Source organism: Typopeltis vanoorti, chromosome 23, assembly GCF_054136105.1.
Source record: "Typopeltis vanoorti isolate ZY-2024b chromosome 23, IOZ_Tvanoo_1.0, whole genome shotgun sequence".
Lineage (NCBI taxonomy): Eukaryota > Metazoa > Arthropoda > Arachnida > Uropygi > Thelyphonidae > Typopeltis > Typopeltis vanoorti.
This window is the reverse complement of record NC_143571.1, coordinates 30,410,483-30,428,337: the sequence shown is the minus strand read 5'-3', so window position 1 is coordinate 30,428,337 and position 17,855 is coordinate 30,410,483. Positions and strand designations below refer to the sequence as shown.

At 37.6% G+C, this 17,855-nt stretch overlaps 1 protein-coding gene across 1 annotated transcript in view; it reads right to left on the bottom strand.

Moving 5' to 3' along the window:
- The window catches only part of LOC150093727 (mitochondrial glutamate carrier 1-like), a 158,300-nt gene that overhangs the window by 88,941 nt on the left and 51,504 nt on the right, over positions 1-17,855 (bottom strand). The window contains exon 2 of the mRNA XM_090412653.1: positions 102-236. Within this exon, the coding sequence (XP_090268779.1) occupies positions 102-236 (135 nt within the window). The remainder of the gene's footprint in view (positions 1-101; positions 237-17,855) is intronic.

Here is a 17,855-nt window from a genome sequence, read left to right as displayed (position 1 = left end):
CATATCCATCCCTTGAATGGCAACTAGGAGCTATAATAAAGCATACTTTTAATATAATAAACGTTTTACATATTCACAGAAAAAAAGAGTAAAATACATACATAGAATTATACATTCTCTCTCCATGTGGTCCTATCTGCTGATTCTGTAACCTTGTCTTCACAAGATCAATAGGAAAAACACAAGTAACTCCAATGATTCCAGCAATACCTCCATTTATTATTTTTGGCACTAAACTAAAAGAAAAGAAGAGAAGAGAGAGAGAGAGAAAAAAAAAGGGAAATTTCAATCTTCTTTCTCTAACAAAACATAATAACAGTATTTCTACTGTAGCAAAATGAATAAGATCTAATGAGAACTTAATCCTTCTTTCTTTCATCATTTGCAAAATACTGATTTTACAGAATGTGTCTGTCTTGATTATTAATTACCTGCCTATGCACGTAAAGGATGCAAATAATTCTATCAACCATTTCATCTTCCTGATTCATTTTATTTCAATTTCAGTGGACACTTTGTTATCAACATTTTTTACTGATGCGTAAACAAATCAGTCAGTCTGTTAATATCCTCGAGTGCCTTTTTCTTTCAGTCAATCAGCTAAATGAGAGCTTTTCTTCAGTTCTAATCTAAAATACATTTAAAGTGAATGAAAAGGACATGTTATTAATCAGTATTTAGTCTGAGATTGACATGACCAAGAAGGCAGACATTCGATTAGAATGCATTTAAAATATAATTAACGACTGTGCTATAAATGTGTCAAATATCTAAAGAAATTCTAACTAATCAATAATGAAACATTTTAACCCAGTAATATTCAACTGGTAGGATGAATAAGTTCAAGTATAATAGGTATTTGCATGAATAATGGCTAGTGTGGGCCTTCTGCAATGAGGCTACGAACTTTAGAGATACCCATGTAGTAATAATATCCCAGGATTTACATTACCCAGGAGACATATTTAAACTAATCAGGAATTAGCCAACACTGACATACACTGAATTATGACTACACTCATCCAAAGTGGTATATTACAACTTCTGCAGCATTGCACACTGGCATAACATAATCCATATTGTGCAAATCAGAGTATGCTTCATTCAGGAAAAAAAAATATCAAAAAGTTTGTAAACTGAAGAGTTATAATGGGTGACATGTGACATCACCCATTATAAATGTAAACTGACTTTTAAAATATTCATTCTAGGGAATATTTTATGAGCATGAAAAGGGAGAGCATTCTTCAAATGTAAATAGTTAATTAATCAGTGCTACAAACATGTGAATGACTTATTAATTCAAATGCACCAGTTTTTCTGAGTATTAAAGTTTATACATGAGTGAATATCCATTATCACCATCATCATCAAGGATGCATATTAACAGGATATTATGATGAACTTTTCATAGTACTAAGTTCCTATCAACAATTTTCTTCAAAATTAATTTGTTATCAATCTGACTCCAATCTTGTCAGATCTTATATTTTGGTCTTCTAAGACACTTCTTAGTATATGAAATCCACCTAGATCTTGGTCTTTTCTGAGTCTTATCTTGCTAGCCTGGCAAAATATTTGCTTTGCCAACCTTTTGTCTCCCATTCTAATGCATTTCTGAATAATAACAATGTCAAGTTTGTTCCTAATATTCTCAATTTTTAAGATGATTCAACCACTGATGCCATCTATTTGTTTTCCTAATCTTTCTCAGAATGATGTTATCTGTGGTTTCCAGTTTTTGATGAAGTCTTATTTCTAACCCTGCTCACAGATGTATAAGTTAAAAAATTGTTTTGAACATTGTCTTGTATACAGGTGGTATAGTATTTTTATTAATTTCTCTGATTCCATATAAATTCTTCAGATTCCTATCATACCAGCATTGCTAATTCTGTTGTCTATTGCCATACTGAATTTGACATCTTCACTAAAAATTGTACATAATCAGAAATGTTTTTTTTGTTTTGTTCTATAGGGTTGATTTATTGTTTATTGGCACGAGAACAAAGGGTATACTGTGCCATAGCAAAGGTTACAGCAGTACATAAACAATCAAAGATAAATTAGTAAATAATATGTATGTACAAAAATTAAGTTAAGCAATACAGACAAATGTGTCTGTACAGATTAATTCTTTGTAAAAGGTTAAAAATATCATGCAATCTGAATCTGATAATATCTGCCTGAGTGTATATGGCTTGGCTAGATAGGTAGAAATTTCATTCATACCTAAGCAGAGCCTAGCAAGAACAACTTCCTCTCTTCTCTTTCTATGTTAACTTAAATGCCGATGCTTATTTTAAGGCTTACTATCATATAATTTGTTTTTCAATGCTTCCTGCCATGATGACTGCCATTGAGCAGTTAGTTTTGATCTTATAAAGGGTCTGTAGCCTGTATATGGTAATGTTAAACAGCACATTGAAAAATAATAAGCTGATCTAACAGCTGTATCTGCAGTCTCATTTCCATTAAATCCATTGCTGAGAATCCAGCACAAATGAACATCAAAACGAAGAGTTTTCATTTTGTACAAAAAGGTGCACCTAACACCACAGCACTGGATGTGGATTATACATAGGAGAGAGTATAAAGAGCTCCGAGTATGTATAAATTACTGCAGTCAGGTGGGATCTAGTTGGAGAGAGTAATGTCAGAAAACACACAGGTGTCAGTTCTTCGACCATCAGTATAGATGGGCAAGAAAGAGTAGGTTACTCTGTGTGCATTAAACAATTGCAGGTAGACAGATGATGGAGTATGAGATTTCTGTAGTTGACAAAGTCAGAGGTTGCAGGATGGAGGTGCAAATCTGCCATGGAAGGATACCGTTATGTTTGGCATAGGAAGTTGACAACATTCATGCAAACAGATTTGCATAGTCTCTTTAATATGTATACCAAAAGGACATATGACACTCTGACGTGTGTAATGTTGAGCTTCTCAACAAAGAAAAAAAAGAGACTAGTCCATGTAGGATGATCCAGGAAAATTTTTAATTTTACCTTTAGGACATAATTAAGACAGGACATAATAATTATAATAACTTTAGGACATAATTAAAAATTTACATCAAGGAATTAAACTTTCTCCTACAGTAAACTTAAACACTTTCCTCTTTGCCGACGACCAAATAATAATTAAAAATTCTGAAGATAACTTAGAGAAAGCTATTTTAGATCTAAATGAGATATCCAAAGATTATGGTATGATAATATCAACAGAAAAATCATAAACCATGGCCTTTAAAGGACAAGATCCAGCAAGAACTAAAATAGTAATAGATAAGATCTTAGAACAGGTGAATTCATTTAACTACCTAAGATGTATGATCACATATGAAAATGAAAAAAATATAAACGTGAAAATTGAAAATATTTAAAAATAACAGGTGTAATTAACTCTATATTTAAACCAAACCTAGTTCAAAAACAAACCAGACTAAAAGTATACAATACATTAGCCCTACCAGTGTTAATGTATGGAAGCGAAATCTGGACAATAAAACAAAAAGACAAAGATTAACAACAGCAGAAATGAAGTTAATGAGAAAAACTGCAAAGTATACCCTATTTGATCACAAAAGAAATGAAGAAATTATGAAAGAATTAAACCAAGAACCAGTAAAAGAAAAAATTGAAAAATATAAGCATAAATGGATGGAACTTCTCGTGGAAAAGCTTAGACGTTGGTTATGCATTTTCACTAAATTATTTCAGGAAATTACAACGTACTAGGATATACATTAAAATAAATTTTAATATATTTCTATGTTTCGGCAACGTCACGTTGCCATTTTCAAGAACTTAGGTACAAGATATGTGCACGCAGGCACAGCACAAACAATAAATGAGTAAGAAGAATGAAGCTAATATTTCTCCTAAAGTCCTGATGGTGTCCTCTAGTGGGCGATGTTGGTATTCTTGGGCGATTGGGCTGAAGGTCTTCTGATGTAGGTTTCCCAAATTTGAGGAAGTCTCATGCAGCCAAATTTGTTGAGGTTAGGCTCGTTTTTTAGGGCTGAAGCTGATTCTATGAAAAGCCTTTCATATCTGTATTTGCTACGGTGTATTATCCTGGCTTTTTTCCACCATATTCTATGGCAGGTATCCAGAGCATGGTCAGCAAGACCAGAGTGGCTGTATTGGTGAAACCGGATGTAGTCCTTATGTTCTGAAATTCTGATATTTGCTGTCCTGCCTGTTTGGCCGAAGTAGGATAGCTTACAGCTGCAAGGGACCTGGTACACACCAGGTAGGTCTAGGGGGGGAGGTTGGTCTTTTGTTGAGCGGATCAGGGATGCCAATTTTTTATATGGTTTGTAACAAGAAGTTAAGTTATGTTTTTTAGGATTTTTGTGATTTTTTCTGAGGTGCCTCGGATGTAAGGTATGGTGATGGATTTAGAGTAATCCTTGTTGTGAGGGGGAGGGGGGGTTGTGGTTTACTGGTTTTAATTTTTTGGATTTTTTGGGGGGGCGGGTAGCCATTGGCTGAGAACGTGGTTTCGTTCTGTGGTTAGGGCATTGTCATTCGAGCAGATAAGTTTTGCCCTGTTGTGTAGTGTCTTAATGACTCCATATTGTTGTGAGGGGGGGATTGTTGGTGAATGTATCTGCCTGTATGGGTGGGTTTTCTATATACTGAGAAAACCAAGGTTCCATCAGGCTGGCGGGTGACTAGTGTGTCTAAGAACGGAATGCAGTTGTTTTTTTCCTCTTCCAGGGTGAATTTGATTCTGGGGTGTTGGTTGTTTAAGTGTGTTAAGAAGGAGAGGAGTGCATCGGAGCCATGTGGCCAAATAGCGAATACATCATCTACATAGCGAAGCCAAATGGTTGGTTTTTGTGGGGCAGAGTTCAAGGCTTGCCCTTCAAAAGTCTCCATATAAAAGTTGGACAAGGGTGGGGAGAGTGGAGAACCCATGGCTGTCCCCTCTATTTGTTTGTAGAATTTTCCTTGCCAAACAAAATAGCCTGAGTTCATTGTGAACTGAAATAGGGCTGTGATATCGGGAGAAAATTTAGCTTGGATTAGCTCTAAGGATTCTTTGAGAGGGACATTCGTAAATAAGGAGGAGACATCAAAACTGACCATTATGTCAGTGTGTTTGAGTGTAAGGTTTTCTATGCTGGCTTTGAAGTGGGCTGAGTTTTTTTATGTACGAAGGTGTGTTGCCAGTATAGTGTGAGAGAGCTTTGGCCAAATGTTTAGCTAGTTTATATGTGGGGGAATCAATGCCATCCACTATGGGACGTAATGGCACGTTTTCCTTGTGAATTTTTGGGAGTCCATAAATCCAGGGGGGTATGGAGTTATATGGTTTTAGTTTGTTGGTGATTTCCACAGGCCAAGAAGTGACCTTCTTAAGGAGCCTGTGGAGTTTTCTAATTTGTGAGTTGGTGGGATTGCATTCGATGGGGAGGTAAGTGGCACGATCTAACAATAGAGATTTCAGCTTACCTGTGTAATCTTTTTGGTTCAGCACTACTGTGGCATTCCCTTTGTCAGCTTTGGTGATTATTATTTTCTTGTTTTTCTTTAATTCTAATAGAGATTTAATTTCTTTACTGGGCATGTTGGTTTTAGGTGGTTTGGCTTTGGTCAGAACACAAGCTACATCCAGTCTAATATCGTTGGCGACGTGGCTTGGGAGGTGTCGGATCCCGCGTTCAATCCGTATCATGATATCCTCAGCAGATATTCTTTTGGGCGCAATGGCGAAGTTGTGGCCACGTGCGAGGGCGTCGAGTGCTTCAGGTTTCACACTTAGTGACGACAGATTCACTACCGTATTGGTAGATAGTTGCGGTTTAGAGATCGCGACCTTTTTTAAATTTTCGAATTTTTTGATGTGTCGGTCTCGGACTAATTTAAACTCTTTCTCCGCTGCAGTGCACGAGATGTCGTGTAAAATCGACCAAATTTCGTGGCTTAAGGTGCCTGAAAGATCATCTTCGAGTGCCTGTATAGCTGAGTTAGCTTCACTCAGGAAACGGCGAGTGGCGGCAATTTGTTCTCTGAGTAAGGCTTGGCTGGCACGGTTATAGATACGAATTTCCACGAGAATTACGATAATCCACGGAGATGTTACCGCACGTAAAGCACGCCATTACGGTAAATTGAAGTTGAAGCTAGCAAGACAACTGAATCGTCTCGCATTCCTGAAGCGCTGCCGGGATAACCAGGTAATCCCCAACTGTGTGAAATTGAAGCACCGATTCTCTTCGCAAAAGGCACTTCGTATCTATAACCGTGCCAGCCAAGCCTTACTCAGAGAACAAATTGCCGCCACTCGCCGTTTCCTGAGTGAAGCTAACTCAGCTATACAGGCACTCGAAGATGACCTTTCAGGCTCCTTAAGCCACGAAATTTGGTCGATTTTACACGACATCTCGTGCACTGCAGCGGAGAAAGAGTTTAAATTAGTCCGAGACCGACACATCAAAAAATTCGAAAATTTAAAAAAGGTCGCGATCTCTAAACCGCAACTATCCACCAATACGGTAGTGAATCTGTCGTCACTAAGTGTGAAACCTGAAGCACTCGACGCCCTCGCACGTGGCCACAACTTCGCCATTGCGCCCAAAAGAATATCTGCTGAGGATATCATGATACGGATTGAACGCGGGATCCGACACCTCCCAAGCCACGTCACCAACGATATTAGACTGGATGTAGCTTGTGTTCTGACCAAAGCCAAACCACCTAAAACCAACATGCCCAGTAAAGAAATTAAATCTCTATTAGAATTAAAGAAAAACAAGAAAATAATAATCACCAAAGCTGACAAAGGGAATGCCACAGTAGTGCTGAACCAAAAAGATTACACAGGTAAGCTGAAATCTCTATTGTTAGATCATGCCACTTACCTCCCCATCGAATACAATCCCACCAACTCACAAATTAGAAAACTCCACAGGCTCCTTAAGAAGGTCACTTCTTGGCCTGTGGAAATCACCAACAAACTAAAACCATATAACTCCATACCCCCCTGGATTTATGGACTCCCAAAAATTCACAAGGAAAACGTGCCATTACGTCCCATAGTGGATGGCATTGATTCCCCCACATATAAACTCCAAAGCTCTCTCACACTATACTGGCAACACACCTTCATACATAAAAAACTCAGCCCACTTCAAAGCCAGCATAGAAAACCTTACACTCAAACACACTGACATAATGGTCAGTTTTGATGTCTCCTCCTTATTTACGAATGTCCCTCTCAAAGAATCCTTAGAGCTAATCCAAGCTAAATTTTCTCCCGATATCACAGCCCTATTTCAGTTCACAATGAACTCAGGCTATTTTGTTTGGCAAGGAAAATTCTACAAACAAATAGAGGGGACAGCCATGGGTTCTCCACTCTCCCCACCCTTGGCCAACTTTTATATGGAGATTTGAAGGGCAAGCCTTGAACTCTGCCCCACAAAAACCAACCATTTGGCTTCGCTATGTAGATGATGTATTTGCTATTTGGCCACATGGCTCCGATGCACTCCTCTCCTTCTTAACACACTTAAACAACCAACACCCCAGAATCAAATTCACCCTGGAAGAGGAAAAAAACAACTGCATTCCGTTCTTAGACACACTAGTCACCCGCCAGCCTGATGGAACCTTGGTTTTCTCAGTATATAGAAAACCCACCCATACAGGCAGATACATTCACCAACAATCCCCCCCTCACAACAATATGGAGTCATTAAGACACTACACAACAGGGCAAAACTTATCTGCTCGAATGACAATGCCCTAACCACAGAACGAAACCACATCCTCAACACGTTCTCAGCCAATGGCTACCCCCCCCCCCAAAATCCAAAAAATATTAAAACCAGTAAACCACAACCCCCCCTCCCCCCTCACAACAAGGATTACTCTAAATCCATCACCATACCTTACATCCGAGGCACCTCAGAAAAAATCACAAAAATCCTAAAAAACATAACTTAACTTCTTGTTACAAACCATATAAAAAATTGGCATCCCTGATCCACTCAACAAAAGACCAACCTCCCCCCCTAGACCTACCTGGTGTGTACCAGGTCCCTTGCAGCTGTAAGCTGTCCTACTTCGGCCAAACAGGCAGGACAGCAAATATCAGAATTTCAGAACATAAGGACTACATCCGGTTTCACCAATACAGCCACTCTGGTCTTGCTGACCATGCTCTGGATACCTGCCATAGAATATGGTGGAAAAAAGCCAGGATAATACACCGTAGCAAATACAGATATGAAAGGCTTTTCATAGAATCAGCTTCAGCCCTAAAAAACGAGCCTAACCTCAACAAATTTGGCTGCATGAGACTTCCTCAAATTTGGGAAACCTACATCAGAAGACCTTCAGCCCAATCGCCCAAGAATACCAACATCGCCCACTAGAGGACACCATCAGGACTTTAGGAGAAATATTAGCTTCATTCTTCTTACTCATTTATTGTTTGTGCTGTGCCTGCGTGCACATATCTTGTACCTAAGTTCTTGAAAATGGCAACGTGACGTTGCCGAAACATAGAAATATATTAAAATTTATTTTAATGTATATCCTAGTACGTTGTAATTTCCTGAAATAATTTAGTGAAAATGGATGGAACACGTTCAAAGAATGAAAAAATTATCAAAATTATCAGAAAGATTATCAAAACAAGCCTTAAAATACAAGCCATTAGGAAAAAGAAAACCAGGACGTCCTCTTAAATGATGACTTCTAAGGGAACAGGCCATGCTAGGCCTAAATCCTTGATACGCATGATGATGATGACATAATTAAGAGACAAGTGTTTCCGTCTAAGTATTAGTGCTGGTTCATTTGCTTCAACATAGACTTTAAACAGGCAATGTGTGAAAGGCACCAGGTATTATCCAAATACCCTGACAATGGTTGGGATCCAACGATTGCAGGTTATTCTGCCTTGCAGAGCCATAAACTTGAGACCTATAATCCAGCTTTGAATGTATAAGTGCACAATAAAGATGAAGCAATGAAGATTGATTTGCGCCCCATTCAGTAGGGGCCTAGTATACCGTATTTTTTGGACAATAAGACGCACCCCAAATTTATGAGACGATTTTTAGAAAAAAATATTTTATTATATAATTAATTTTTATTTATTGTTACAATCATTTGTATTAGCAATATTCAGTTCATCTTCACTTTCGGTACTATCACTGGTCTCGTTAATGTCACCGTTTGTATTACTTTCGTCTGAACTATTGTTGTCACTCCCTTCAAAAACTGAGTCATCTTCGGTACCATCCATCGCATTACTTATCATGCATTTCTTAAATGACTTTATAATAATCTCTTCTTTCACAGCTTCCCATGAATTTTTCACCCAGGTACATACATCTGAAATTGTTGGCTTTCATATGTCCTGTTGCTGTAACATCATGATTTGGCTTTGCCATCCATTTGTTCCACTCTTCCTGCATAAAATTTTTAAATGGGTTATTAATAGATCCATCCAAGGGTTGTAATTGACTTGTAAGGCCTCCAGGAATGACAGCTAATTCTGTATTCATTTCTTTTAGAAGCTTATTGGTTGATTCTGTTTTATGTGCTCTGAATTAATCCCACACTAACATCGCAGGTTTTTTAAACAATGCACCTGGGCGTTTTGCCCATATCTTTTGTATCAATAATTTCATTTCTGTTTCATCCATCCAGCCTTTATCTTGAACATAGGTAATAATGCCATGAGGAATTTCATCTCTCGGTAACGTTTTTCTCTTGAAGATTAACATGGGGGATAGTTTTGTTCCATCCATGCAACAAGCAAAAACTACAGTGTAGTGAGTTTTTTCATGACCTGTTGTTTTGATCACTATTGATTTGGTGCCTTTTGAATCTACTGTCCGATTTGAAGGAACACCAAAAGTTAGAGGCATTTCATCCATGTTCGCAATTTGATTAAGCTCAAAGTTAAATTCCTTCTCACTGATATGACAAATCTATGGAATTCTATAATTTTAGCTTCATAGTCAGCTGGCATTTTTTGGGCTGGAGTGGTTTTTGTATGAAAGATTTATCGATTGGCAAAATGTAGAAATAAGGCATCAAAGGACATCGGTACATGTGAGGCAGATCAAAGACTCTGGAGGATGGGTATTATGGAAGGATGTGGATATAAGAAACAGATGGAGAATATATTTGAAGGGCTTTTGAATGAAGAAAATGCAAGAACTCACAGAGAAGTTGGGGAGCCTAATAAGGAGATGGTGCAGAACATTAGTAGAGTGGAAGTGAAGGAAGCCATAAAGATGGATGAAGAAAGGAAAATCGGTAGGCCCTTCCATGTCTCCACAGGATCCCAGTGGAGGCATGGAAGGCACTAGGGGAAGAGGGAATTGACCTGCTGTGGGACCTGTTAATAAAAGTTGTCAACAGGAAAATATACCTGAGGAATGGAGGGAAAGTACTATCCCCATCTACAAGAGTAAAGGGGATGCCCAAGACTGTAAGAATTATAGAGGAATAAAGTTGATGTCCCACACAATGAAGATCCTAGAGAGGATTCTTGATGGAAGACTGAGTTAGGAGGTGGAAATTGCAAAGGAGCAATTTTGCTTCATGCCTGGTAGATCGACAACAGATGCTATCTTTAGGTTATGACAAATGATGGAAAAGTTTCGAGAGAAGCAACGGGAGCTACATCTGGTTTTTATTGATCTGGAGAAAGCTTATGATAGAGTGCCAAGGCAAGAAGTCTGGAGGTGTTTGAGGAAGAAGGTACCGGAGAAATATGTCAGGTTGGTGCAGGAGATGTACAGAAATGTGAAGACAAGAGTTCGAACCTGCCTGGGAGAGACAAAAAGTTTTCCAGTAACAGTTGGCTTGCATCAAGGGTCAGCATTAAGTCCGTTCCTGTTTAATATTGTGATGGAGGTGGTGACGGAGGAGGTGAGAGAAGATGCGCCTTGGACTATGTTGTATGCAGATGACATCATGCTGTGTGCAGAATCAAGAGAAGAAGTGTCAGCTAAACTGGAAAGTTGGGGGAAAGTACTGGAAGAGAGAGAGAGGTATGAGACCAAGCAGAAGTAAGACAGAGTATATGTGTTGCAAAGTGGATGGCAGCCAGGAGACAGATCTAGAGCTGGAAGGAAATATCATCAGGAAGGTCAAGGACTTTAGATACTTAGGTTCAACAATGAAAGAGGATGGTGAGGATGAGAAGGAAGTGGGATGCAGGATACAAGCAGGATGGAGGAACTGGAGAGAGAGAGAGATGGCTGGAGTGCTATACGTTAAGAGGGTACCGATCAGTCTAAAAGGCAAAATCTACAGAGCAGCAGCGAGATCAACTATGATGTATGCTATAGGAACTGTGGCCCTGAGGAAAAATGACATCAGCAGGATGGAGGTAGCGGAGATGAGAATACTTAGGTGGATGTGTGGTGTGACCAGAAAGGATCGTCTGAGAAATGATTATGTAAGGGGAACAGTGAAAGTTACAAACTTAGGAGCAAAGATACAGGAGGCAAGGTTGAGATGGTTTGGTCATGTGATGAGGAGGGAGGAAGAGTATGTGGGAAGAAAAGTCATGCAGATGGATGTGAAGAGGAAGCGTGCACGGCCAAAGAAGAGATGGAGGGAGATGGTGAAGGAAGACTTGTGGATGAAGAACTTGGATGTGGCTATAGCCCAAGACAGGAGGTTGTGGAGGAGACTCACCACAAACAGCGACCCTACTTAAGTGGGAAAAGCTGCAGAAGAAGAAGTGGTTTTTGTATGCATGCCTAACCTGTGTCTTTTCATAAATCTAAAGCACCAAGATGGTAATCCGGTAAAATCTAAAATTCCATTAGCAGTTGCCCATCGTTTTGCTTCAAAAATTATCATTTTCATAGACACAGATATTCCCATGTTTCGATGATTTGTTACCCAATTTTTCATTTGTACTTATAATTCTGGCCATTTTTCTAGCTGCGAAAAGAATGTTTTCTTGTGTTTACATGCAGTTTTAATTGTTCCTCTTGTTTTCTCCACTCGCAAGCCATTTTTTGTGTTGGTGGTGGACCAAAATGTCTTTCTGCTGCTCTGTTTCCATATTGTTTTGCATAATTTATCACATTTAATTTATAACTCATGTTATATGAAAGCCTTTTTTGTTTTACACTCATTTTTTCTAATTTTAAGATAAAAATTTTAACGACTTATTAATGACTATTGATGCTCTAAATTGGTGATTCACCCACATGCAGCAAGATAACTTAGGTACCTACCTTCAGTGGCGTACTTACTAATTTTATTAACATATTGTGCCAGTGATTAAACTTCGCTAACAGCTTCGATACAGTGTAAAGATTCGTATTTTAATGTTACCTTCGGACCATAAGACGCACCCCAATTTTAAGTTGATTTTTTTATGTAAAAAGGTGCGTCTTATGGTCCGAAAAATAGTATATATATAGACAGACAGACACACACTCTAAATCGCTTTCTAAATACCAGAGAAGTCTGGCATTAACCATTTTCTTTAACATCTAATAAAGACAGCTGGTCAGAGTAACAGGTCGATAATTATCTGCTTGTGGTGAAATTTTTCTGGTGTTGGGAAAGCAGTGACGGATTTATGACAACAATCCAGAAACTCTTCTTCTGTAAGTATTCAGTTGTATATTAAGAGAAGAAGATTAACAGAAGATGGTAGATGTTTTATTTCATAATGGATGTCATCGGATCCTACTGCACTAGGGTGAGACACCTTTTTAGTTCCTCCTTAACAAATGGCTCAAGCCCATTGGTAGAAAAATTTAGCCTTTGTTTCTTTTGCAGCTCTTTCAATATTAAAAATTCAGGAGGATATGAAGCTCTTGCTGAGATTCTGACAAGATTTTCTCCCAAAGTAGTGCAATAGCTTTGGGATGTGCTATGCTAATCCCAAAGCTATTGCAGTCACTGCTTTCCCAAAACCAAATGGTGTTTTCTATATCTATTTTTCCTTTTCCAGATTTTATCAATTTTATCAACCATACAATTTTTTGCATTGGTCATTTGATTAATTGATGAGGTAAATCCCCCCCCCCCCCCGAGTCTGGCATACTGGGCTCCACCAAGACTTTAGAAAAAGTGGAAATTGAGATGATGTTAATGAAATGGAGGCTATTGCTACCTGGACAATGCAGTCTGTTACATACCTTACTGCTTCATTGATAGGTGTTTGATTGGTTGTAACAGTATTAAATTTTGCAAGAAGGGAAAAAGTGTTCCATCCAGCCTGGTCCATTTTCCATACGGGCATCTGTGTATGAGAACATGGTTCTGGTGAAGACGTGCAAAGAACAGGAGAGTGATCGCTTCCATATATGTTCTCTTCAACATCCCATGTGAGCAATGGAAGGGGAGCAGATTGCAAGATCAATTGCAGAATATGAGCAGGGAAGCATATGGAAGAAAGTATTGGGTCTATTGTTCAAAAGGGAGAGGCCATTAATGTCAAGGATTCATTCAATAATACAACCTTTGTCTATTGGTGTTAGTATAAGAAGTATGGTTTCAGACAGTTACAAGATAAGGTTATCAAGATCAATTTCGTTTAACTCAGCACTCTGTAATAAATAAATTGAACTTACTGTAATAAGAAATCCCATAGATAGGAGAATCACTACCCACCAGGATAGCTACTCCTCCATGAGCAGGACCACCTCCAGTTCTATCCATGCATATAACAGTGAAATTCTTTAAGGTGTCTTTTGGAAGGTTGAGGGTCTATCATTGTCAGGTTTATATTTATTATTTTTAGGAAGTATGGATGGCTAGTGTCCATCTCTTTCTCTGGTAAATATTCAATACATCTGATGTGTCAGGGTCATTTGGTAAGTTTAATTTACCTTCAGTGGATACTGAAGTATCCATATTTTCTGGGGAAGGGGGTGTCCAGTGGTTTATCTTTAAGTGATATCTTTGCCATAATTTTTTTTTGATAAGTGGATTTTCATTGAATGGATTCATTTTTGGAGTTGTCTCTGGAGTAAGACCATAGGTCATACAACTGACACACTCAACAGAAAAGCACTCGCAATCATAAAGTCAAGTATGGTAAAATTATCAGATGTGGAATAGACATATGTGTTTGACAGCATAAGAGGTAGTGGTGGTTAACTTCCTTTTTGCATCCTGATATGATTTATCTTTTTCATCTTTCCACTCCTGACATGCACAAGAGTAGGCTAGATGCTTCCATGCGCCACGTGTTTCTGTTTTTTATTTTTGTATAGTCCACACAGTTAGCCTAGTGGCTATGTGCTTCGCAACCATATGTCTGGGAAAGAAGTGTCCTGGGTTCGATTCCTGTTGCTGACGTGAGGAGCTTAAGGATCTTTCTCAGACATAGCCAAGTTAGCTGGTCTTGGGTGTAGACAGCAGGGTTTTTCTCCCCAATTTATCTGGGTTTTTTCCCTCCCGCAAGCAGGCAAACTGGCCCCGTGAACACATGAGATACAGCCATAGGATATACTGGGAGAAATAGGGCTAGTCACCTTATCCTCGGGACAGGTACAACTTAGAAGAGCTCAAGTCAGCTCTGTAACAGGCCAGTAAGCCTAATACGTAGTAGGGAGAAGAAGAATACTTTTGTATAACGGTTCTTACACGTTTGGTTTTAGTTATGTAATGGCTCATGTTTACCCCTTATTGTATTTTTTTTTAATCCCAACTCAGAAGATACCACTATCACATGTTGCAAAACTAGTCCGTTTAACTATCTGTATTATTGCAACCCATTAAACCCAGTGTCAGTTATCTTCATGTATGATCTCTTGCTTTTAAGTGTCGAGATTTTGCTAAAGAGATTTTCATGCCATCTTATCCAAGGCTTGTTCTTTTGCTTCTTTACAGTTAATTCCCTTCTTTTCCTATTTTTCTTTAATTTCCTTTTGCCAACCTTTCCAGGGCCCACCTATGTTTTTTTCTTTATATTCTGGCTTTCATACACAATTCTTGCTATTCTTCCTTCTTCCATTCAAATAAGATGTCCAAACCACCTCATTTGGGCTTGTGTTATCAATTGGTTCAGAGGTGCAACTTGAAAGTTGTCTCTTATAGTCTAATTTCTTATTCAGTCTAGTCTTGTTTTTTTGTGCCACTTTCCCAAGATATTTCATTTCAATTGTTTCCTGTTAGACACGAAGACTCACAACTGTATGTTAATGTTGGTACAAATGCTGAGCAGTACACTGCCATTTTGGTATTCTGGGTAACTTCTTTCTTATATAGGAGTGGGCCTTTCATTGCATAGAATAGCTTTGTTCCCCCAGTTATCCTGTTGTTAATTTCTGTGTCTAGTCTAGTCTACCATCTTCTTGTATATATGATCCCAAGTATTTAAAGGAGTGAACTTGTTCCAGTTGATGGTTCTCTATTTTTATTATGTGTCTTGATTGGTTTCTAGATATGATCATTGTTTTAGTTTTATTTATATTTATGGTCACATTCCTTTTCTTTGTTTCTTCATACCAAATGTTGACATTGTACTGCAAATTTTCAACTGTATTTGTTAAAATCCTGGTTTCTTTCAGTTTCCTGTATCCTAGGTGGAACTTTTTTTTTGTTTGTTTAAAATGTCATCCCTTAATATGAAAAGAAGAGGGCAGAGGATACAGCCTTACCTCACTCCTACATTTGTTTCAAATTCTTTTGATCTATTATTACAGGTTCTTACATAATTTTTATTACTTTTGTAGAGGCTTTGTATGGCTGCTATTAAGTTATCTTGTAGTGTCAGTTATCTTTTACCATATTTGTTTTTGGGTTAAAAATCTACATACCTCATCATACTATATTTCTCATTAAGGTGAGAATGTGTGAATGAATGAGTTTCCAAAAGGGTTTAATTATTTTTAATTTATTTATCTTTGATATAAAGCATAACATAGGTGCTTTTCTGTTTATTTTATAATCCCACATTTCAATGGTGTTGTCTTTTAACTTAAAATCTTGCAACTGCTAGTTTTGAACAACAAACTGGATTAGATTTTTGTATTATTTTTCGCAGAACCTCAGGTAGCATCACCCTTGTTCAATGTCATTTAAGGTTTTTTTTTTTTTTTTTTTTTTTTTTTTTTAATAGCCACGATATTTTTCACTGACACCTTCTCAGAGAATTTTAATTCTTGGTATTATTATTATTTTTTTTATTTAATACTGATGTTTAATCTTATAATAAAATGTTCCAGATACAGTCGGAAATTTTCTATTTCCAGTTAAGTGAAGTGAATGTTATTTCTGGTTAACTGCAATGTTTTATTGTTAATCGCATGTTTTTGTGAAAGATTGCCAGTCATGACAGTTGTAAACAATTAAGGATTGCGTCACTCACCATGAGACAAGAACACCGGTGTGTCTAAAGAAGACATTGACCCTTGTATTGCTAGTCCAAAAATTGCAGTCAAGCTAAAAGACTCATTAATCTCTCGCAAAACATATTGAACAGAAAATAATGCTCGAGAATTAGTGATTTGGTAATCCCAAGTCCAGTATCTGGAAAAATACCGTCAGAAAGTGATGGATTTTAATTACGTCACCCACAATTAGAAGAAAGAAAAACAAATCACCCCCCCTCAAAAAAAAGAAAAAAAAAACAGACAGACGAATGTCTATTTGGAATTCAGAGCAATTTTTTTTTTTTTTTTTTTTTTTTTTTTTTTGTATATGCACTACAGACAATTTTGTTATGACCGAAGAATGTGATTAAAATGGTTCAACCGTAGCGAGAAAAAAAATTTTTTAATCGTTTTGCTAATAAAACGGAATTATAACAACATACACACACAGAAAAAAAAAAACTGGCGCTTAGTTCAAGCCGCCTTGAGATAAGCACCGCCACACTGTTTGGGTTAACGGTTCTTATAATTTACAAATACTTCAGGAAATTTTCCCCACCAGACACAGTGGACCTTTTTAAATATTGCATTAATAGCCTTTTTTTTTTTTTTTTTTTTTTTTTCAAATTTGAAGATTTTTTTGAACAGAAAGAAGGATTAGCTATGGGCTCTCTCCTATGTTAGCTGATATATTCGTGTAGTAGTTTAAAATAGCCCTCCAGTATCAAGGAACACGACCAAAAATTTGATGAAGATACGTCGACGATAGTTTTTATCATCTGGCTCGGTTCCACTACCTAATTAGAAGATTTCGTTACATTCCTGAACAACATTCGTCCTCAAATCATCACATTTGAATTAGAAACAGGTCTGTACCGTTTTTGGATACACTTGTTGGGATATCCGAACAAAACACACTCAATTTCACTGTCTACAGGACTTGACCAACACGCAACTTCTCACCATCACCCAAATACAAAAAATAGGCATCATCCGTTCCTTATGCGATAGCCTATAGAATTTCCATGAATATAAATAAAAGAAACCAAGAGCTACAACAGCATCGTAATTCTGTCCTTCAAAAAAAAAAAAAAAAAAAAAATGATTACAACAGAACATTAGTCAAGAAAAAAAAATCTCTCCAACTCCAAAACAAACAAACCAGGAATATAAAGGAGCAGTGATTCTCTCATATATACAATCAATCACAGATAAAATAGCAAGGTTGCTTAGCCAAAAAAAAAAAAAAAAAAATCTAAAAATCGCTTTCTTCCCAATCAACAAAATCTTCAGTCTTCTGAAATCTCCTAAACACTACATACGCCACTTAAAAAAATCAGGTGTCTACAAGATCAGTTGTGAGCTACACTACATAGAACAAACTGGCAAATCTGGATAGATATGCCGATAGGAACACATCAAAGGACGTTGAGAAGGAAAGAAAGCACAAATCAGGGCTGTGAGTACAAACAGCAGATACAAAACATTCAGTAGAACGGCAACAAACTGAAATGATCCACAT